Source organism: Leptodactylus fuscus, chromosome 3 (assembly GCF_031893055.1).
Source record: "Leptodactylus fuscus isolate aLepFus1 chromosome 3, aLepFus1.hap2, whole genome shotgun sequence".
In the NCBI taxonomy this organism is placed as follows: domain Eukaryota; kingdom Metazoa; phylum Chordata; class Amphibia; order Anura; family Leptodactylidae; genus Leptodactylus; species Leptodactylus fuscus.
In genome coordinates this window covers 226065652-226088655 of record NC_134267.1, presented here as the reverse complement: position 1 = coordinate 226088655, position 23004 = coordinate 226065652, and the positions used below count along the sequence as shown (strand labels likewise).

The 23004-nt window shown below is 45.6% G+C and overlaps 1 protein-coding gene across 1 annotated transcript in view; it reads left to right on the top strand.

The window, feature by feature from the left end:
• Positions 1-22660, top strand: part of CDC5L (cell division cycle 5 like) — a 28243-nt gene extending 5583 nt beyond the window's left edge. The window contains exons 7-16 of the mRNA XM_075269220.1: positions 2259-2406; positions 6497-6685; positions 6833-6981; positions 9124-9286; positions 9405-9569; positions 10164-10244; positions 11647-11892; positions 14664-14861; positions 16632-16844; positions 22088-22660. Coding sequence (XP_075125321.1) covers positions 2259-2406; positions 6497-6685; positions 6833-6981; positions 9124-9286; positions 9405-9569; positions 10164-10244; positions 11647-11892; positions 14664-14861; positions 16632-16844; positions 22088-22195 — 1660 coding nt within the window. The 3' untranslated portion in view covers positions 22196-22660. The remainder of the gene's footprint in view (positions 1-2258; positions 2407-6496; positions 6686-6832; positions 6982-9123; positions 9287-9404; positions 9570-10163; positions 10245-11646; positions 11893-14663; positions 14862-16631; positions 16845-22087) is intronic.
• The last annotated feature ends 344 nt before the right edge of the window (positions 22661-23004 follow it).

Genomic DNA, 23004 nt, shown 5'->3' with positions numbered 1-23004 from the left:
TCGCCGTGTGACTCCATTCAATAACTTAGGAAGCAGTTAGGGTGCATTCACACTACGTAACGCCAGCGTGTATCACAGCCGTACACGCCGGCGTTACAGCAGGGCTGCCGAACACTTCCCATTCATTTCTATGGGAGCCGGCATGCGAGCGCTCCCCATAGAAATGAATGGGCTGCTTCTTTCACTGCGAGCAGTCCCATTGAAGTGAATGGGAAGTGCCGGCGTATACGGCTAGCTCTGCTCATGCCGTGCCGTACACGCCGGCACTTCCCATTCACTTCAATGGGACTGCTCGCAGTGAAAGAAGCAGCCCATTCATTTCTATGGGGAGCGCTCGTATCCCCGCTCCCATAGAAATGAATGGGAAGTGTTCGGCAGCCCTGCTGTAACGCCGGCGTGTACGGCTGTGATACACGCTGGCGTTACGTAGTGTGAATGCACCCATACATTGCGACCTGGTGATCTTTGATCATGTGATGGGTGATATCGCCGTATCCTAAATAGGCTGCGTTTTTGTTGAATAACGATTTAACTATCCCATTTATTGTCACTACTACAGCAAAGTTGTGACGTGACCAGGGCAACCATTTCTAAGATAAGTATTAAATTGTTTGACCACGTCGCTTGTCCAGAGTTTTTTGGACGTGGTTGGCTGAAGTTGCGTGTGTATGGCAGGGTCACCTAGTTTGGTAGAGGGGTTGTCTTCTTATGGACACTTATCACCTATGCACAAGGACATAGGATAAGTATGTGATTACTAGATTCCCAAAAACAGTGTCTTACGGTGATCTGGAGGACAGAGGACTTTCGTTCCTCCTAAGACCTCCTTGTGAATTGAGTGCTAGTGTGCTTACATGACCAACATTTCGTCCAGTTCTATGGAGCTTCAGGAACAGCTTGAGATTACAGACCCAGCAGCCCCATAGAAATGAATGAATGAAGCGCCAGTGTACTTGCTATTCACAAGGTGTCCTTAGAGGGGACTTTCAGTCCCCTGTCCTCCTGATCACTGGGTGCCTCGATGTCCGAGACCACAGTGATAAGACAGTTATCTTCTACCCCATAGATAGGGGATGAGTGTCTACGCTTCTGACAGCTGATCAGTGGGGGTGTCATGGGTTCAGCCCCCAGTGGAGTTAAAGGGGTTGTCTAGACAAAAATGTAAAAAAAAAAAAAAAAACTTGATAGTCTTCAGTAGTTGATACCTTTTTATTGGGTAACTAATAATGATGACAGATTACAATGTTTCGGAACTCTTGGCTCCTCTCTCAAGTAAATATAAAAACCATTTCTGAAGGAGCAGATTTATGTACAAAAGTACACATAGGGATAGAATTCTAGGAGGAGGGGGAAGAGGGCTATAAGTAATTGGTAGAAACAATGTAAACACTTACAGGTTCTTATCAGTTCTCAGGGTCTCAGGTCAGTGATTTCTGTAAGATGCCATAAAACCATGTGACAGATTTAACCCCTTCTCCAGTGTTTGAAGCAGGGTCATAAGTTTGTACTCAAAAATCCTTCTCTCTTTCCTCGATTTAAAATTCCCTCTTAAAAACAAAACTTTCATGTGATCGGTGATATTATGATCCTCATTGCAGAAATGTTTTGATACGGGAAGGTCCATTCTTCGTTCTATAATTGTATGGCGATGTGAATTCATCCGCATTCTAAGCTGCTGTCCGGTCTCTCCAACATACAGATTTTCAGTGGGACATTTGGTGCACATTATAAAATACACTACATTAGGTGTGTTACAGGTGAACGTACCTGGGATTTGATATTCCCTGTTAGAGTTTGGTATCTCTATCCTGTCCGTGGTCAGTATGTGAGGGCAGGTTTTGCATCTCTTCTGTCTGCATGGAAATGTCCGTTCATAATCGCTCCAAAACTGTAAGTTCAATCATAACGTTCTTGTTATCATTTTAAAGATGAGATTCTCTTCTTTAAAATGCATTTTAAAGCATCAAGATATGCTGATGCAGTCCAGAGATATCAGCATTAGTAGGGAGGACGTAGTAACTACGTCCTCCGCTACTGAAGTGCCACCTTGGGAGGACGTAGAGCTTACGTGCTTGGCAGTGAAAGGGTTAAGGATAGGTCACCAGTATTTAAGTCTCAGCAAAAGCCTTTAGCAGTCGTCTATGACAAGTGTCAGGGGACACACAGAGATTGTCCCTTCACAAACTTGGTTTCTGGAGACAAAGCCAATGAGCGGGTGTTGTCTGGTCGTCCCAGTAATTTCATTATGTTGTTGCCAGTGAAAAAGAAGCAAAAGACAGAAAGAAGGACAAGCAGAATATAAAGCGGAAAAAGGAGTCAGACCTGCCGGCGGCGATCCTCCAAACCACTGGCGGGGTGTCCGAGCTGACTAAGAAAAGAAGCAAGTTAGTCCTGCCTTCACCTCAGGTCTGTATGTGGCTGATTGTATTGTAATTGTAAAATAAATCTGTGCCCCGTGCATTGGTAGGAAACCAACCTGTAGCGTTTCCTCCTCTGGAATGGGGATCTGTTCAAGCCTATTGGGCAGACTCGACCCTGAGACCTCCATTTTGTCAAGCAAAACAGCTGGAGGTGACCTGGAAAGGAGACTGTAAGCAGGTTGGGCATGTTAGTGTATATGGGAGTTATAGAAACAGTCATTGCACATTGTCTTCTGTACTTCTCATAGGCACAGCAGTGTGTGTAATGTCCGCTTCTCCTCTCACCTACCACCAGCTGTTTAGTTTGGAGCAATGACATGACCTAACACACTTTCCAGTGGTTGGAATCCCACTTTATTAAAGGGGTTGTCCAAGACCCAGGCAAAATGGATGCTGATGACCTTGCCACGGCATAGGCATACGTATCAGATCAGTGGGGGTCTGACACATGGACTCGTACGTTGGTTGATTTGGCTGCCGAAAGTCATTCAGGTGAATGGGAGCAGAGCTGCAATTCTCCCGGCACCTCTGCTACATTGGGCAGCGCCAGATATTGTATATGGATATTGGCTCCTACAGCATAGTGGGGCCACCCGGAAATGTCTGCTCTGCTCCTTTTCACTTAAATAAGAGCCATTTCCCTTGGTATATATCTTCTGGTAGCTAAATTAGCTGATTGTTGCAGGGTTTGGGTATCAGACTACTCATCAATCTGATACCGGGTAACCTTTACTGTGGCTAGCCTTATCAGTATCTATTATGCCTGGGTCTCAGACAACCCCTTTAGTTGTGGATTATACGGAACTTCTCCAGTGAGTCAGGCGATATCACTCTTTGTGTTCAGAAATTTACTTCCATTTTCCCTCTGCAGAATTTTTTTTTTTGAATGTAGATTGTGAGCTCCATATTTCCCTATCAGTATGTCTTTGGAGTATGGGAGGAAATCCATGCAAACACGGGGAGAACATACAAACTCCTTGCAGATGTTGTCCTTGGTAGGATTCAAACCTAGGACTCCAGCACTGCAGTGCTAACCACTGAGCCACCATGTTGCCCTTCTCTCTGCAGAATGTGTCCACCAGGGAGCACCATATGCTCAGTACACTTTCATTGACATTTACTGAATGGAGTAAGGATTAGAGATGAGCGAACAGTGACATATTCGAGATTTGATATTCGTTTCGAATAGCCCCTCAAAATTCGACTATTCGAACGAATATCGAACCCCATTATAGTCTATGGGGGAAAATGCTTTGTTTCAGGGGAAGCCACACTTTGACTCAGGAGAGTCACCAAGTCCACTATCACACCCCAGGAAATGATGCCAACACCTCTAAAATGCAACTGGGACAGCAGGGGAAGCATGCCTGGGGGCATCTAACACGCCCAAATCCCTGTATTACCCCACTATCTCGTCGGGATCCCTGTCAGCTTGCGATATGCGGGAGCTGACTTTTTCCCATAGGAATGCATTGACCAGCGTTGATTGGCCGAATGCCATACAGAGTACAGCATTCTGCCAATCAACGCTGGTTCTGCCGGAGGAGGCGGAGTCTAAGATCAGTCCACAGCAGTCTCTGGTGTAGCAGAGCTCAGCACACACTCAGCTCTGCTACATGGCATTCGGCCAATCAACGCTGGTCAATGCATTCCTATGGGAAAAGGTCAGCTTGCGCATATCGCAAGCTGACAGGGATCCCGACCAGATAGAGCCCCAAAGAGCTGGGTGAGTGACATTCCCCCCTAAATAAAGGTAATCCCTAGCTAACCCTGCCTGTACATCTGTCCCTGTCTTACAGTCACATAGTTCACAGTCTCATATGTCCCGGATCTGAAATCGACTATTCGTATAAATTGGAGGTCACCTGATTTCGGCCGCCAATTACTTTTTCCGATATTTATTTATTTATTTTTTCTCACTGCCTCCGTTGTTGTAGTTCCTGTCCCACCTCCCCTGTGCAGTTATTGGTGAAAAAAAAAAGCGCCCGTGAAGGTGGGAGGGGATACGAATTTTTAGTGAGTTTGCCTCGTGGTATTCAATTGTAATTGAATACCTCGAACGGCCTGATATTCGATAGAACACCAATTCGATCGAACACTGTTCGCTCATCTCTAGTAAGGATGCATGGATGCTATTTTGATACTGTGATTTTATATTGTATAGCACCAACATATACTGTATAAGTCAGATTCAAAACTAGAACTCCAATGCTGCAAAGCAAGCCATCCATCATCAATACTAAACTGCATTTAGTAGCCGGTCACACATCCCATTGACACACAGGCTCTGCAGTGTGCTGGATTAAACAATTTAACCCTCCACACCAAAGAACAATGCAAGCGTACTACGGGTGTCTGCCATGTCCTCTGTTCAGTGCCCCAAGCCTTGTGTGCTGTCGGCTGTGCTTTCCCCACTGCCACCAATGATCCTGCCCCTGGTGAGCAGAGGGAAGACAAGCAGTGTGAGCGGCACCAGCAATGTATCACACTTACAAGCGCACTACTAGAACTAGTATCAGTCAGAGTAATGTGTGCGATCTACGCAGTGGGATGTGTGACCTGTTATCTGGCTCTACAACTGGTAGTCCCAGGTGGGTGTTAAAGGGGTTTTCTAGGAGTAATGATGACTTACCCAGACCCCCAGCCGATCAGCTGTTTTGAAAAGGCTTTATCCTCTTCGGTTCTTACCAGGTTCTGTACATTTGTATGGCGGCTGTGCTTGGTATCACAACTTAGCCCAGTCATGGATGCTATTAACTCCAATGGTAACATTAGATGAGGGAAGAGATGGAGTCGGGTCTATTTATTATTATGAGACATTTGGGGCTATTTGGTATATCCATGTGCGTGATATTAATGGTAATTATCCCAATCATCTACCCCACTAATTAAGCCAGTTCTACCCATTACAGAAGTACTTGATGGGGTCACTTACTATAATATGAGGCACATGATAAGGTTGACTTAGGCTTCACATTAATAGTTATTAACCCTCTCATATTCTTCTCTCATTAACCCAATTTTGATGATTTTAACTACTACTTTGGGTTACTTAAAGGGGTATTCCCACGTCGCATACTCACCAGTCTTCGTTGCTGAAAATTTTTCTGTCTTCCGGCTTTGTTGCGTCATTGGTGGGCGGGGTTACATATGCAAAGCCAGCGGCGAGATGCCGCTGGCCCTGCGTGCGGGCTCATAGCTAGTGAGACCAGGGTAGCCTTCACAGTGCGACTACAGACCCGGCATCCGCTGTAATAGTTACAGCGGATGCCGGGGAGTGTAGACGCCGGCACAGATGCCTGCAACATCGCTATGTGCCTGCCCTGCATGAAGCCAGCAGCGGCAGGAGCTCCTGTTATTCCGCTCCTCCGCCTCCCCCTCCCCTCTGGAATAGCAGCATCGCTTCTGCCGCTGCTGGCTTCATGCAGGGCAGGCACATAGCGATGTTGCAGGCATCTGTGCCGGTGTCTACACCCCGTAATAGAGAGGCGGATGCCGGGGAGTGTAGACGCCGGCACAGTCTGTATTGGCGGCCCCTTCCCCCCAAAGGGTAAACTACCCCCCCCCCCCCCCTCCAGGCTTGCTCCCGTGCACTTAGCCCCTCCTCCCTCAGAGCAGCAGATACATCACTTGACTTATGACCAGATAAGTCAAGGGATGTGTAAAAAAAAAAAAAAAAAAATGACTAAAGTAAGACAGTGGACAAACAAAGCAGTTTTGCTGAAGCAGTGTATTTAGGAAAAGTCTTACATCTACATTATCAAGCAGTATAGATAGGATCCTTGTGATGGGACAACCCCTTTAACTCCATGGGCCTCACATTATAGTATCAATATTAAGCCTCTATGAGCGTCATATTAATAAGTAACCCCATCCTATACCTCACATTAAGGTAATACCTTGCTCACATGCACCCATTGAATTTAGCGGTTTGGTATTGTGTAATTGTGATGCTATACTAAATATTGGCAGTCCAAATTCAGGTATCGTGACCTCTCTACAATATGGACATTAACTGACCGTATAATCCATCTAATTGGAGCTTCTATTAATAATCTTCTCTTTTCCCCCTTTAGATCTCTGATGCAGAGTTAGAAGAAGTGGTGAAGATCGGCCAAGCCAGCGAGATAGCCCGGCAGACGGCGGAGGAATCCGGAATCACCAATTCTGCATCCAGCACCTTACTATCTGAATATAATGTCGCCAATAACAGCATCGCCCTCAGAACGCCAAAAACACCGGCGGCTCAGGACCGCATACTGCAGGTAACAGAATATGACAACCATGGCGGTGTATAGAAACCATCAGGGTCCTGCTATGCTGGGAGTTGTAGTTTGGTACCAGCGCTACGGCCTTGTGTTTGCTGCGACATGAAATAACCTCTTTAATGTTAACGCTTTGTGTATTTTCAGGAAGCGCAGAACCTGATGGCACTTACAAACGTGGACACCCCTTTAAAGGGTGGGCTCAACACCCCTCTGCACGAGAGTGACTTCTCCGGTGTCACGCCGCAGAGACAAGTGGTCCAGACTCCCAATACTGTGCTGTCCACCCCATTCAGGTAAACCACCATTATATGGAGTAAAGCAGCATGTGAGGCTGGAGCAGAGTATTCTATAGCGGCATACAGCAGCACGCACTCCAATAATTATACTCAGGGGACTGCAGAGTATAATAATGGCCGTTCCATTTTGGACATGTGTGGTCTTAATGAAACCCCAGGACGAATCTTGCCCTTAATCGTTACACCGATCAGATTGGAGCGTGTAAAGTAAAATGTACAATTAAAATCCCTATATGGGACCAAAAATTCCCTCCTAGCCAAAATTTTTCGGACAAACAGTAGAAATAACGCCCAAATATGTAGTATTCCTGTGTGCATGAGGGCTAGTTCACACGCAACTCCGTGTGTACATATTCCGTCACAGCTGCCGCGACCTGATGCCTGTGCAGTGCACGGCTTCCCGTTCCGGATTAGGCCAAAATGAATGGGCCTAGTCCGGAGGGTGCTGTCACGCCTGAAGAAAGGGCAGCATGCCGCTAGCGGACTACATAGACCACCATTGTGAGGGGGCGGATTATGATGTGGATTCTGTGCCAAAATCTGCCCCCTCTTGCCCTGTGTGAATGGGGCTTAACAGTCTGTACATTAAATATATACTCTTCATTTAGGTCAGTGATTTTTTTTTTTTTTTTTCTCTTTACCAAAAATTTAATTAACCCCTTCCCGCCGATGGCATTTTTTTGACTCCCCTCCTTCTAAACCCCATAACTTTTTTTATTTCTCCGCTCCCAGAGCCATATGAGGTCTTAATTTTTGCGGGACAAATTTTTCTTCATGATGCTACCATTAATTATTCTATATAATGTACTGGGAAGCAGGGAAAAAATTCAGAATGGGGTGAATTTGAAGAAAAAAATGCATTTCTGCGACTTTCTTACGGTCTTCGGTTTTACGGCGTTCACTGTGCAGCCAAAATGACCTGTCCCCTGTATTCTGTGTTTCGGTACGATTCCGGGGATACCAAATTTATATGGTTTTATTTACATTTTAACCCCTTAAAAAAATCCAAAACTGTTAAAAAAATTTTTTTTCTAAAAGTCGTCATATTCTGACAGCCGTAACTTTTTTTTATATGTCAGTGTACGGGGATGCATAGGGTGTCTTTTTTTTGCGGGGCCGGGTGTACTTTTTAGTTCTACCATTTTCAGGAAATGTTATTGCTTTGATCACTTTTTATTCAAATTTTTATCAGAATCAAAACAGTGAAAAAACGGCGGTTTGGCACTTTTGACTATTTTTCCCGCTACAGCGTTTACCATACAGGAAAAATATTTTTATAGATTTGTAGAGCGGGCGATTTCGGACGCAGGGATACCTAACATGTATGTGTTTCACAGCATTTAACTACTTTTATATGTGTTCTAGGGAAAGGGGGGTGATTTGAATTTTTAATACTTTAGAAAAAAAATATAATTTTTTTTTTTACTTTATTTTTTTGCGTTTTAGACCTAGGTCTTGAACCCCAGGGGGTCTGATCACTAATGCAATGCATTGCAAAAAAATCATCATTTTTTTTGCAGGCTGCATAGACCAGCATGCAAAAGAAAGTGAATGCAGACCAGCCGGGAACCTTTACAAGGCTCCCGGCTGTCATGGAAACGTGACGTCGGACCTGGAGCTTGCTCCAGGCGCTGGCGATCACTGGCAAAATGGCAGCTCCGGAAAAATGGCACCTCCGACGCCTTTGACCACGGCGTCGGAGGAGTTAATGCATCCAATCGGTCCAGGGACCGGTCGGAGACATTAGCGCCGGTTGTCTACTGCGTAAAGCAGGGTTAATAAAAATAAAACTAATGTATACAAAGCCCAAAAAGTTAAAGCTGGGAAATACAACATGTCCTGCAAAAAACAGCTCCTCGATCCATCTCGTCCAAAACAAAATAAATTTTATCCAAGGGTAGACCAAAAAAAATAGTACGTTGTCCTGGTTCTTAAAGGGGTTAGATTGCAGGTGGCCGGGCAGGCAACTGGTCCGCTGTGGCATCAGAAACCCTCGGTGATAAATCATTCCCGTCCCTGGTTGCCGCACTCAGCCATACCTGTACTTTTCTCACCGAGAGTGAATTCTGGGACTAAAGGGGAAGAGATTGTGTTAGTAGCTGTAATTCCTATTGTCCATCTTACCCTTCTCTTTCCTAGAACCCCATCTCAAAGTTCAGAAGGACTAACCCCACGCGGAGGCATGACCCCCAAACCAGTTATTGGAGCCACCCCCGGGCGTACACCGCTGCGTGACAAGCTGAACATCAATCCCGAGGACGGATCCGTGGATTACAACGATCCCACCTATATAAAACACATGGTAAATAACACACTACAGGATTTATAGGGACAAGACCATCGTGCGTTGTAGGAGCCTCGTGAATGGGATGCTACAGGGGTATATATCTCATATAGTTCTTGTACTGTGCCACCTGCAGGAAAGGGAGTCTCGAGAGCAGCTACGTCTTGGACTAATGTCCCTGCCAGCTCCCAAAAATGACTTTGAGATCGTCTTGCCAGAAAACGCTGAGCGAGAACTGGAGGAGCGAGACCAGGAAGATTCCTTCATAGAGGACGCCGCGGATGTGGAGGCGCGCAAGCAGGTATTATCTGTGTGTCACAAATGTCAGGAATACATATCAGGGGACTCTATGGCATAGGAATGTAAGATCATGGGGGGGCCTCACCAACCTCTAGTCTTCTGTTCATCCTCACCTTCCATGGCTTGTGTCGTATTCCATCTCAGCTCCATTTACTTCAGTGGACTCTTGTGACACTGTATATGGAAGAAAGCCGCCATGTTAAAGGGGTAGTCTGTCCTTAGGATAGCTCATGATTTTAGGATCAGTGGGGTCTGGCATCAACTGTTTGAAAAGGCAATGCTGCTGCCGCTTCACAAGCTGCGTTAATCAGTCACATAGCTTTGACCACAGCTCAGTCCCATTCAAGTAGGACTGAGCACAGACACCAAACAAACGTTCAGCGCTGTGCCAGGCAAGTATTGGAGAGGCTGCAGCGCTCGCCAGAACATTTCAGCTTCTTCAGACAGCTGACTGGCAGCCAATACGCTTTTCGGACCCCGCCCATGATTGATGTCTTTGAGTTAGTCATCAGTGCAAATAGGTTTTTGCTTTTTTGGGGTTTTCCAAGTGACATGGGGCACCCAGTGGATGACTTTGTTTTCTTTGTATTTTTAGGCCGTTAGAGACGCACAACGGGCAAAGGAACTGAAGCAGAGACATAAAGCCGTGCAAAAAGGTTTACCAAGGCCCTCGGAAGTAAGCTGCCAATATATTTATCTTTTTTTTTTTCCAGATTTTCTTTTGTAGCATTTATATATTGATGACTTCTCTACATAACTTTACCCTTTTAAACAGGTTATTTTACTTTGTAATATAGATAGGCCATCAATATAAGATCTGTGGTGGTCCGACCAGAACTCCCATAAATCACCTGTTACAGGGCAGCACAACTCCATGTAATGCTTACATGCCGGGAGCCGCGCCGCTCACTTAATGTGCAAAGTGTACAGGTGGGTTTAGGTACTGCAGCATTGCTCCATTAAAGAGGACCTTTCACCACTCCAAGCCTGTGCAGCTGGCTACAGGTAAGTAAAGAAACCCCTAAGCAATGAGCGTAAGTGTCCAGTACACCCTGTGGACCTAGGTCTAGCCCCTATACAACGAGCATTAACCCTTATAGCCCCTAGGCAACTAGCATTAACCCTTATAGTCCCTAGGCAACTAGCATTAACCCTTATAGTCCATATGCAACGAGCAGTATCCCCCTATACAAAGAGCATTAACCCCTATAGCCCCTAGGCAACAAGCATTAACCTATAATGGCTATAACGACTCCCTATGCAACTAACATTAACCCCTCTATAGGGGGATACCTCTTGTTGCCTAGGGGCTATAGGGGTTAATGCTTGTTGTATAGGGACTAGACCTAGCTCCACAGGGTGTACAGGGCACTTATGCTCATTGCTTACAGGTTTCTTTACTTACCTGTAGCAATGTCAGTGAAGTTCTCCTTCATCCACTTCAATACTCGGCCTGGATCGCCTCTCCGGGTCTTCTGTGCAGCCCTGTGAAGAGAGGACTGCCTGATGTCACGAGAACTCCCGAGATCACACAGCAGAAGCAGCTCCGACACTGTGCACTGCTAGTTGGACAGTGTTAGACTGACGTAGCTGCTTTCTTCATTGTCAGAAACGCCCGTCTGACAGTGAAGCCCTTAATTAACATACGCCAGAATTAATGGGGCTCAGAGCTCCAAAACGAGGGGGGCTACAGACATAATTTAGAGTGCACCAGAGTCTGTGCAGCTGCATCTATAACATGGGGCAGAAAGCTGCACAGGCTTGGAGTGGTGACAGGTCCTCTTTAAAGTTTATGGGACCGCGCTGTAGTACCTCTGCTCACCATTGCACATCCTATGAGGCCTGGACATCGGAGAAGATTTATAAAGACTAACATTACTCATGCCAGTCTTTATAGCGCTGGAGCCGGCAGATCGTATGCCTCATAAATAAGCTGCCAGTTTGTCGCTGATGTCATTCACACCAGATTTTGGGCAAAAATTATGGCAAATTTTTTGGGGGGTACAGACGTGAAAGAAAAAAAAAATCCGGGTTTTGTTGTGTACTCGCACGATACTGAGATCCTTGTCTGTCGTCAGGTAAATGAGACAATCTTGAGGCCTGTGAATGTGGAGCCGCCTCTCACTGACCTGCAGAAGAGCGAAGAAATGATCAAGAAGGAGATGATCACCATGCTGCACTACGACTCCCTGCATCACCCATTCGGAGATAACTTAGGGAGTAAGAAAGGGAAAACTCCCAGCTCGGCCGCCACCAATGCAGAACATGTGGCGTATCTGGAGCATAACCCCTATGAAAAGTATTCAGAAGATGATCTCAAGCATGTAAGTATCTACATAATGGTGTAAGAAGGGTTTGCAGGGCAGGAGGTGAAGTGATCCCTGACGTAATCTGAACCCGATTCTGGCTGGATCATCCCAGCTCCGGGGGCTGCCGTGGACCGCTGATCATGGTGGTGCCTTTGGTGAGACCCTCAGCCATCCTGAACATAAGATCATCAATCGGGTCACTCCTCCCCACTCGCCTTCCAATAGCCTTATCTTTTTCATTCACACAGCAATGTAGGGCTTACCTTTTGCAAGACAAATCGTACTTCATAATGGCGCAGTTTCATATTCTAAATGGTGCGCTGGGAAGAAAATCAGAACTGGGTAGAATTAGAAAAAAAAACTGCGTTTATGCCATTTTGAATTCTGTCTTTTTACGGCGTTCACTGTGCAGCAGAAATGACGTTACGTTTATTTTGCACAACAAAAACTATATGAATTTGATATTGCTACGTCGTAACACACCATAGTAATATCAAATTTATTTGTAACAAAAATAAACAAAAATGTATTTGTAACAAAAAATTTTAAGGGCTAGTTCACACGTGAGTATAAGGGGAGGTTTTTGACAGCGGATTTCGCGTCCAAAACCTCCCCTTATAATGGTGGTCTATGGAGACCGCCGGGCTGCCGCTAGCGGAGAAAAGAAAGGACATGTCCTTTCTTCAGACGGAAGCCGCGCAGGCTCAGCCGCGCGGCTTCCGCCCCCGGCAGCTCCCTCCTATGTCGGCTCATTCATTTGAGCCGACAGCAGAGGGTTAAGCCGCGACAGCGATGGTCGCGGCGGGCGGGTTTTAACAAGAGAGAGATGCGGCTCGCCGCGGCTCTCTCTGTGTCAAAACCCGTGCGGGCAGTTCACGTGTGAACTAGCCCTAATTCTTTTGAGTCAGTATATCCTGATAAATCTATTTTTTTTTTTTCATTGCATTTTTATGTATGGCGCTTCCCCCCGCCCCGTGGTGCAGGATGTACTTGTAGTATATTGTAAAATCCATTGACTCTTACACACTGCCTATGGCATATTGTAATAGTAGAACAATAATGACGAGCCTGGGAATCTTCAAAGGTTTCCGTCTATCATGGAAATACATCGACGCCGCTCTCCAGATGCCCACTGACACAGACTTGGCACCATGACACCCCGCTCTATGCCTGTTTGACGTTCTAACATCCCATGCACGGTGTGAAAGCTTTCACACACAGATTTTCAGCCTCGTTCCTAAAATCACTGTTACTATTCCCATCTGCAAACCTCAACAATTGTATCCAGTGTAGCGGCACAGGTAGTTCTTGTCCTAGATATTAAGCCGGTTGCACACGACCATGTACTAACCGTGTACTGTGAATGAACGGCACAAGGGACATGCGGATGTCTCCCGTGTGCTGGCCGTGCTTCCGTGGCTCCTTTTATTAACCCCTTAGCGACCTTTGATGTAGTATTACGTCATGGGTCGCATGGGGATGTATGGAGAGAGCTCAGGAGCTGAGCTCGCTCCATACAGGGCAGATGCCGGCTGTATAATACAGCCAGGACCTGCTGCTAACAGCAGTGGTCGGTGCCCGCACCGATCGCTGCTGTTAACCCTTTACAAACTGCAGTCAAATGCGACCGCAGCGTGTAAACTGTGCAGGCGGCACGGGTGCCGCCATTTTCCGCCGATCGCCGCCCTCCTGAACGTCACCAGAGGGCGGCGATTGGGTGCTATGACAGCCGGAAGCCTATTGAAGGCTTCCAGGCCTGTCATAGCATTGGTTCTATTGCACGATGCCAGAGGCAGCCTCTAATAGAAGTGCTGTGATTTTGCTATTTACTGCAATACTGTAGTATGCATAGTACGAGCGATCAGACCCCCTAGGTTTCAAGGTACCTAAGGGGTCTCATCATAAATGTAAAAGAAAAAAAAAAAGTGTTTAAAAGTATTGAAAAAATATAAGTTTTCAACACTTTGCTTCCTATAAAAAATTGATTAAAAAGTGATCAAACCATCAGATCTTTCCCCAAATGGTATAAATAGAAACGTCATCTTGTCCCGCATAAAAAGACACCGCACTCAGTTCCATACATGGAAATATGAAAAAGTTACAGTTGTCAGAACAGGACGACACAATTTTTTTTTCTATTTTGCAAAATTTTTCATTTTTGAAAAAGTATCAAAACATTACAAATACTCTAACTTTGGTATCACCGTGTTCGTACTGACACGTAGAACACAGGTAACTTGTCATTTGTACCAAACAGTGAACGCTGTAAAAATGAAACCCATATGAAAATGGCGCAAATGCATTTTTTCTCCAATTGCACCTCATTCCGAATTTTTTTTCCAGCTTCCCAGTACCTTGCACAGCCTATTGAATGGCGCCATTACAAAGTACGATTTGTCCCGCAAACAATAAGCCATCCTGCCACTCTGTGAACTGCAAAATGAAAAAGTTATTGCCCTTGAAATGTGAGGAGGGAAAAACGAAAATGCGAAACCAAAAAAATGGCCTGGTCCTTAAGGGGTTAAATGGATAGGAGCTGGAGGGGAAGCAGGGCCACAACATCGGACAGGAATCGGACCCGTTTCATATTTTGTGGCCTGGACTGTTGGCCCCTGTGTTATTCACTCACAGTTATGTGCACGGGCTCATAGGAACGGGTTAGCGTGCTGCCGGATAGCGCACACACTAGTAATACGGTCGTCTGCAAGGGGCTTAGTCTGTGGTTACTATTAAACAGACATGGTATATAGATAATGCTATAATCCTGTCCTTCATTGTTTGTCCAGGCGGAGGAGCTACTTCAGCAGGAGATGGAAGTGGTGAAGCAAGGTATGGGCCACGGTGACCTGTCCCTGGACGCCTACAACCAGGTGTGGGAGGAGTGTTACAGTCAGGTGCTCTACCTACCCGGACAAGGACGGTATACCCGAGCCAACCTGGCCAGTAAGAAGGACAGAATAGAGTCTCTGGAGAAAAGGCTGGAGGTAAGTGTGTGGGGGGGGGGGTCACTGCAAAGTCCTCTCCATGTTTCACTATGGTATACAAGGTTATGGGCCGTCCTTCATCACAAGTGAAACCTCAGCGTTACGTCACATGAATCTGTAGTGTTACCTACAATCACATGTACCAGTGTCGCTCTGTATCCCAGATCCAAGCGCAAGTACAAGTAGCGGTGAATGTTCATACCACGGAGCTGCCAGTAGATGGCAGTGATGTTCTTCACAACTTCACTAATATCAAACCTTTTCATTTTGGCGATTTTTGTTCTCTTTGGAGAAGTTTTACGTGTTCTGTTCTGCCGCCTTTTGTTTCAGTTGTGGGCGGCTGACCTATACAGTAGAGCAGCGCTGATCTCATTTCACCTTCTTTTCACTTTTTTATGTCCGTGCATAAATATTGAAGCAACTTTGCTATAAGTCATGATGATTTTTTTTTTTTGTGCATGATCTTTTTTATTTTTATTTTTCACTCACTTCTGTTGACAGAACTTCCAAAGAAGTGAATGCAGCATGCTGAGACTTGTAGTTGCACAATAGCCCTATTGCTAAAGCTGACTGACTCTTGCTGTAGATTGACTATAGTCGATCGAGCGGTTTCGGGCCGCGTTGCGTAGAACATGTGGCATTGATCCGCTGTGTATCTCTAGTCGTGCCAGCGAAGTGCACAAGGAACATGTCTGACTGTGCTCCCTATTATTCCCTCCAATCATCCGTGTCTTATTCTGGATGGCGAGACGCAACCCTGACATGGTAATGCTCCGGACCTGGCAGGGTATCTGGAAGGATTGTAGGCTTGGCAGCATTGAGAAACCTGGCACTAGAGACGGCACAGAGAACACAGGCCGCTTATCTGCACATCCTCCATCTCTGCAGGACTGCTAGGAGACTCTTAAAGGGGTTTGCTGAGGCTGAGATACTGATGACTTAGGATCCGTGAGGGTGCGACATATTGACACCCCACCGATCATCTATTGGAAGTGTGCGCAGTATTCAGGTTTGCACTGCGGCCTTTTCACTACTTTACAGCGCCATCCATAGTCTAGTGGCTGTATTTGAAATTACAGCTCAGTCCCATTCAAGTGGATGGGGTAGAGCAGAAGTCCTCGGCAACTGTGACGTTTCGGGTCCATTTCCTTAGGGCACTGATTGGCCTCAGCGGTCACATGATGAGTGGCCTAAAGAAAGGACCTGGGGACGTCACAGGTGATCAGTGGCCTTGGCGGTTACGTGCGGTGGGGTCTACTGCTGCAATGTCTTCTTCCGGCAGAAGGACCAGACCGCGCTTTGAGGTGTGCATGTGGGTGAGTTTTGAGTTTTTGGGGTTTTTTTTTTCCCCCCCACTTCCCTAGGCCTTATCCTGGACAACCCCTTTAATATCTCTCCAGTGTATAAGAGCTATATCTATAAGAGGAAATCTTTGCTGTGTAGAAGTCAAATGATAACGTTTGCTCCCAGCAGCTACCACTAGAGGGCGCTTAGTTTGTGCTGTTTATGTTAACCACTTCAGTACTGGGCTATTTTCCCTAGTTCAGGACCGGTCACTCTTTCAGTTTTTTTTTTTTTTTTTTTTTTTTTTATTACATGCGGTTTTGAGTGCTAAAAGCTTTTCTTTATATTCAGGTTTTTTTCCCTGACATGGACGGCTTTATTTTTGCAACTTTTTTTCCTTATCTATACAGGAAAACGTAAGCAAACAAAGGTGGGAAAACATCTACCTATATCTATCCAGAATTTATGGTTGTGCTTTTCTTTCAGATAAACAGAGGTCACATGACTGCAGAAGCCAAAAGAGCGGCAAAGATGGAGAAAAAGTTGAAGATTCTGCTAGGCGGCTACCAGTCCCGAGCCATGGGGCTTATTAAACAGCTGAATGAAATTTGGGATCAGTATGAACAGGCCAATCTGGAGCTCAAGACATTTGAGGAGCTGAAGAAACATGAGGATATCGCCATCCCCAGGAGGATAGCGGTAAGTACAGGGTGTAAAGCTTTAAGATGGCATTCTTATAGGTCACACAGCTATTGTATTATTGTATTAACTTCACAATGACTATATATAGAATAGTGAGTGCAGCTCTGGAGTATTGTACAATACAGGGTGTAAGTAATGTATGTGCACAGTGACTGCACCAGAATAGTGAGCGCAGCTCTGGATAAACATATAGCTGGGATGATTTAGGAAGACTTGCACTCGCAGGGGGTTGGACTCGATGGCCCTTGAGGTCCCTTCCAACTCTACCAAAAGAAAAGAGTATAATACAGGATGTAACTCAGGATCAGTACAGGATAAGTAATGTAATGTATGTACACAGTGACTGCACCAGCAGAATAGTGAGTGCAGCTCTGGAGTATAATACAGGATGTAACTCAGGATCAGTACAGGATAAGTAATGTAATGTATGTACACAGTGACTGTACCAGCAGAATAGTGAGTGCAGCTCTGGAGTATAATACAGGATGTAACTCAGGATCAGTACAGGATAAGTAATGTAATGTATGTACACAGTGACTGTACCAGCAGAATAGTGAGTGCAGCTCTGGAGTATAATACAGGATATAACTCAGGATCAGTACAGGATAAGTAATGTAATGTATGTACACAGTGACTGTACCAGCAGAATAGTGAGTGCAGCTCTGGAGTATAATACAGGATGTAACTCAGGATCAGTACAGGATAAGTAATGTAATGTCTGTACACAGTGACTGTACCAGCAGAATAGTGAGCGCAGCTCTGGAGTATAATACAGGATGTAACTCAGGATCAGTACAGGATAAGTAATGTAATGTCTGTACACAGTGACTGTACCAGCAGAATAGTGAGCGCAGCTCTGGAGTATAATACAGGAGAAGTAATGTAATGTATGTACACAGTGACTGTACCAGCAGAATAGTGAGTGCAGCTCTGGAGTATAATACAGGATGTAACTCAGGATCAGTACAGGATAAGTAATGTATGTACACTGACTGTACCAGCAGAATAGTGAGCGCAGCTCTGGAGTATAATACAGGATGTAACTCAGGATCAGTACAGGATAAGTAATGTAATGTATGTACACAGTGACTGCACCAGCAGAATAGTGAGCGCAGCTCTGGAGTATAATACAGGATAAGTAATGTAATGTATGTACACAGTGACTGTACCAGCAGAATAGTGAGCGCAGCTCTGGAGTATAATACAGGATGTAACTCAGGATCAGTACAGGATAAGTAATGTAATGTATGTACACAGTGACTGCACCAGCAGAATAGTGAGTGCAGCTCTGGAGTATAATACAGGATAAGTAATGTAATGTATGTACACAGTGACTGTACCAGCAGAGTAGTGAGCGCAGCTCTGGAGTATAATACAGGATGTAACTCAGGATCAGTACAGGATAAGTAATGTAATGTCTGTACACAGTGACTGTACCAGCAGAATAGTGAGTGCAGCTCTGGAGTATTATACAGGATGTGTAATATGTTTGTTCTCTATGACTCCACATTCAGTATGATGACTATGATGGAGTCACTCTTGAATACAGCTATAAGATGCTTTTCTGTAGAGTCTCCAGATTTGTTAGTGCTTTGTCTCTCCTGCAGGGGTTTATAGCTGTCAGTAAGCAGCTGCTCTGCTGGAAGAGTCCTGGCAGCCATTATCTGCTAATCACCCCAACATCCCACTCCACTCTGCTCCTGACAGCCATCACTAAGCATTCACCCCAACTGTGATCACTCCGGCCTGATAATAACCGGCGCTGTATACACAAGGCCTCCTTATATAGCAGCTTGGCACTGGCTGCCTCCCTGCTGTCTGCACTTTACCCAGTTCCTAAGAGCAAATAATCAGTAACATGAATGTTCTTACTGACAGTTCTGCTTCTAGAAACTGGCGGGGAACCAAATGTACCTTAAAGGGGTTCTCCGAGGACTGAGCTAATAGAGCTTGTAATGCAAATAATAATTCCCACATCTTAGTTCTTCACAGTTTTCAATATATCTATTTGCTGTCAGTGAACAAGAAGAGTCTTGTTTCCATTCAGAGGCCGTAACCTCGGCCATAGCTGAGCAACCAGGACAATTGTATGCCATCCAGACCATTGGAATTGACTTGAAGCTCCCTTGAAGTGACATCTAAGTAGATTACTTCTGAGTACAATACACTGCAAACTCGACCCAACATCTGAAGCACACTTCTGTGGGGTCCGAGGGGAATTTATCATACTTTGCACGACAGTTTCTGACGTAAAATGTATGACAAAAGTCCAAATTTTTGCAATATGGCCATTGTTACACCAAAAACTGCGACTACGTTATTACTTTTTCCAACACTTACAGGGATTCTATTATTAAAACCACATTTTTTTCTCAATCACACGTAGGAATAGCCTTAAGAAGGCTATTCTTCTCCTACCTTTAGTTGTCTTCTCTGCGCCGCCGTTCGGTAGAAATCCCGGTTTTCGTCTGTATGCAAATGTGTTCTCTTGCGGCACTGGGGGCGGGCCCCAGTGCTCAAACAGCACTGGGGGTGTCCCCAATGCTGTGAGATAACTTTCTTCAGGATCGGGTCTTCACGCATCTTCTTCCGGAGGTTGGCTTCAGACTTCTAGGCCTTGGCCAGAGCCGACTGCACATGCCCGCCGGCCACAAGAAAATGGCTGCTTTCACAGTAAGCTGTGTAAGCGGCCATTTTCTTATGGCCGCTTACACAGTAAGCTGGTGTAAGCAACCATTTTCTTGTGGCCTGTGGGCATGCATAGTCGGCTCTGCCTGAGGCCTAGAAGTTTGAACACAGCGCTGGAAGAAGACGCGGAGAGAGGACGTTCCTGAAGAAGATAGAGGAATCACTGGAGAGTTCTCTTACAGCATTGGGGACGCCCCCAGTGCTGTTTCAGCGCTGAGGACACCCCCAGTGCTGCAAGAAAACTCATTTGCATACAGAAGAAAACCCGGATTAATACCGAATGGTGGCGCAGAGAAGACATCTAAAGGTAGGAGAAGAAAAGCCTTTCTTAAGGCTATTCCTACGTGTGATTGAGAAAAAAATGTGATTTTAGTGATCGAATCCTTTAAAAATAAAAAAGCCTTATCCTGTACGTGGAAATATAAAAAGTTACGGGTGGCAGAATACGGTGACAAATTTTTTTGCAAAGTATCCGCAGAATTTTACCAACCCATAGAATACAGGTGACATTTTGGCTGCCCAATGAACAACATAAAAAGAAAGTCGTGCAGACAAAGTTTTTCTCCAATTTCACCCCATTCTGAATTTTTATTTTTTTTTCTGCTTCCCAGTACCTTGTACATAACGTTAAATGGTAAACTGGTTCTGCAAACAATAAGTTCTCTCGTACAGCTCTGCGAACGGAAAAATAGAAACGTTATGGCCTTTGGAAGGCGGGTAGTCAAAACGAAAATAAAGGAACACAACGGTTACAGGAGTCCAACTCCTATTTTTATTTAGTACTGCAGCTAGTGGGGCCATAAACATAATCCTTCCACTCCTCAGGCCTGCATTTACAGCTGCTCCTTTCATTTGTATACAGGTCCCCTAACCAATGTCACCAGTGATGTCCCGTTTGAGTGAGGGGGCCACAGCAGCCAATCACAGGTCTCAGCAGTGACCTCTTCACAAACTGAAATCACCTTTATTTTGTGAAGAGGTCACTGCCGAGACCTATGATCTCACAGGGCTAATGTTTGCAATACAAATTTTAGTTCATACTGGTACCATTTAATATTCCATATCTTGAGAGGCTGGGACACATTTCAGAGGTCAGTGTATTCTGCTGGTGCTGGGAATGGAGGTCCGGGGAGAGGCGAGTACTGGTTTGTTTATGACCCCCTCAGAAGCACTATTAAATACTTTTCTGAATTGGACACTCCCTATAAGGAAACCTCTGCAGATTACCGTATTTTTCGGACTATAAGGCTGTATTCACACTGAGTAACGCTGGTGTTTTTTGTGCTTATTTTTGCACATAGCGCCGCGTTAACGCCACGTAGTGCTGTGTTAACGTCGCGTTAACGCCGGGCAACGCCACCGCAAAATATCGCGGCGTTAACGCGGTGCTATGTGCAAAAATAAGCACAAAAAACGCCAGCGTTACTCAGTGTGAGTACAGCCTAAGACGCACTTTTTTTCCCCAAAATTTGGGGGGAAAAGAAGGGTGCGTCTTATAGTCCGAATGTGGCGCCTGTTACCGCTGTACTAGAGAGGCGGATGCCGGCAAGGGATAGACGCCGGGGCCTGAGACATCGCTGCGCTCCTCTGCCCTTCATGAAGCCAGGAGCGGCAGGGGCGATGCTATTCCGCTCCTCCGTCCCCCCGCCGCTGGCTTCATGCAGGGCAGAGGAGCGCAGCGATGTCTCAGGCCCCGGCACCTGTGATGGTGTCTATCCCTCACCGGCATCCGCCTCTCTAGTACAGTGGATGCCGGGTCTGTAGTCTGTATTGGCGGCCCCTTCTCCCCCCGGGGCCGGTCCCCACCGGCCCCATACCTGTGAAGTTGCAGGCCGGCTCCTGCGCGGCGATATCGCAGGAGCCGACCTGTTCGGGTGAGAGCCGGGAGCCTAATGAGGCTCCCCGGCCTGTCACGGCTATATTAGTATTGCGGCTGGTCTCTATGACCAGCCGCCGTAATACTAATAGACAGAATGTCCCATAGACGGCAATACAGTTGTATTGCCGTCTATGGGACTTGCAATCAAGACCGCAGGTTCAAGCCCCCGGGGGGGAATAAAATAGTAAAAAAAAAAAAAAAAAAAAGCTTTAAAAATATGAAATAAAAGTTTTAAATCACTCCTTTCCCTAGAATATACTGTATATAACAGTAGAAAAAACACTCTATGCGTCCCCGTACAGCTGCAGGGTCACCTGTCAATGTGGCCTTGCAGCTGTTGCAAAACTACAACTCCCATATATTAAATATTTTACCATTTTTTGCTTCAAAATTTTTTTTCCCTATTTTCCTCCTCTAAAACCTAGGTGCGTCTTATAGTCCGAAAAATACGGTAACAGTCTTGGAGGAGACCCCAGTATTTTCTCTGATCGTCATGATGGTCCTGCCTACGCAGCAGTGGGGGAGAGCTTCTGCTATAACCAGTTGCCTTACAGAATATAGATTTGCATGAAGAATGGAAATGGGTTACTTTTTGGGGGACAATTTTGATTGAAATTCAGATTATATCAAATTCAATATTTTTTTATTTTTTTTTTTTACTCTCCCCTCACAGTCTCTTAAAGAAGATGTTCAGCGACAGGAGGAAAGAGAGAGGGAGCTTCAGCAACGATTTGCAGAACTCCTTTTGGAGAAGGAAGGATCGGTCCCCAAACAATACTGAATAATGTGAATGTTCCCAGCCCACCGTCGGCCATGTCTGCATGTGCTCGTCCTGCCGCCTGTGATCAGTACGGGTCCGCTGCTGCGTGTATCTGCCGTGTCCTTCTGTTGTGAGCCGAGCTATATACACTCGTAAAACCTGAGGTCCTATATAAAACGAGATGCATCTGGTCTAAAGACTTTCACTGAAGCAATGAGAAAAGTGACGGATTATTTTTATTTTGTGATACGGAGAGGCCACCCCTCATAAATCCACCCGATGGTGTAAGGTGGAGCCCGGTCAGCGGGAGACTCGCTTACTTTTACTAGCTGTATATTTGTTGTTTTTGTTTGTTTTTTTACCAGTCTAGGCGAATCTTTCATTCCATTGAATGTAGGTAACGGCAGCGTTTTATCATTCTTTAACCTCGGAGGTGTTCATTGCCTGCGGTTTATTGATGTACAATAAATATTACTGTAAAATAAAGACTGACAACTGTGTGCGCTTTTATATTCGAGACTAATATCACTCGTCAAATATGGGAATATTGCTTTGAAAACATTTTATGATCTACGGTAGGAAGACAAGTTCTTGTTCCATATAGTAACTCTTCGCAGCTGGGAGTTTGCAGCAGTTGTATCCAGTCTAGACAATCCTCTATGAGCTAAATACACCAGAAGCCCAAAGCTCTCCCCGTCCTAGGAGGTTTTTACGCATTGTCGTGACTGGTGACAACTGTAACAAACCGTTGGTTAACCAAAGAGAAAGGCGAACCAAACAGGAATGGAGGGACAGGGGGTGGACGTGCACAACCGAACGCTTCTGGAGAA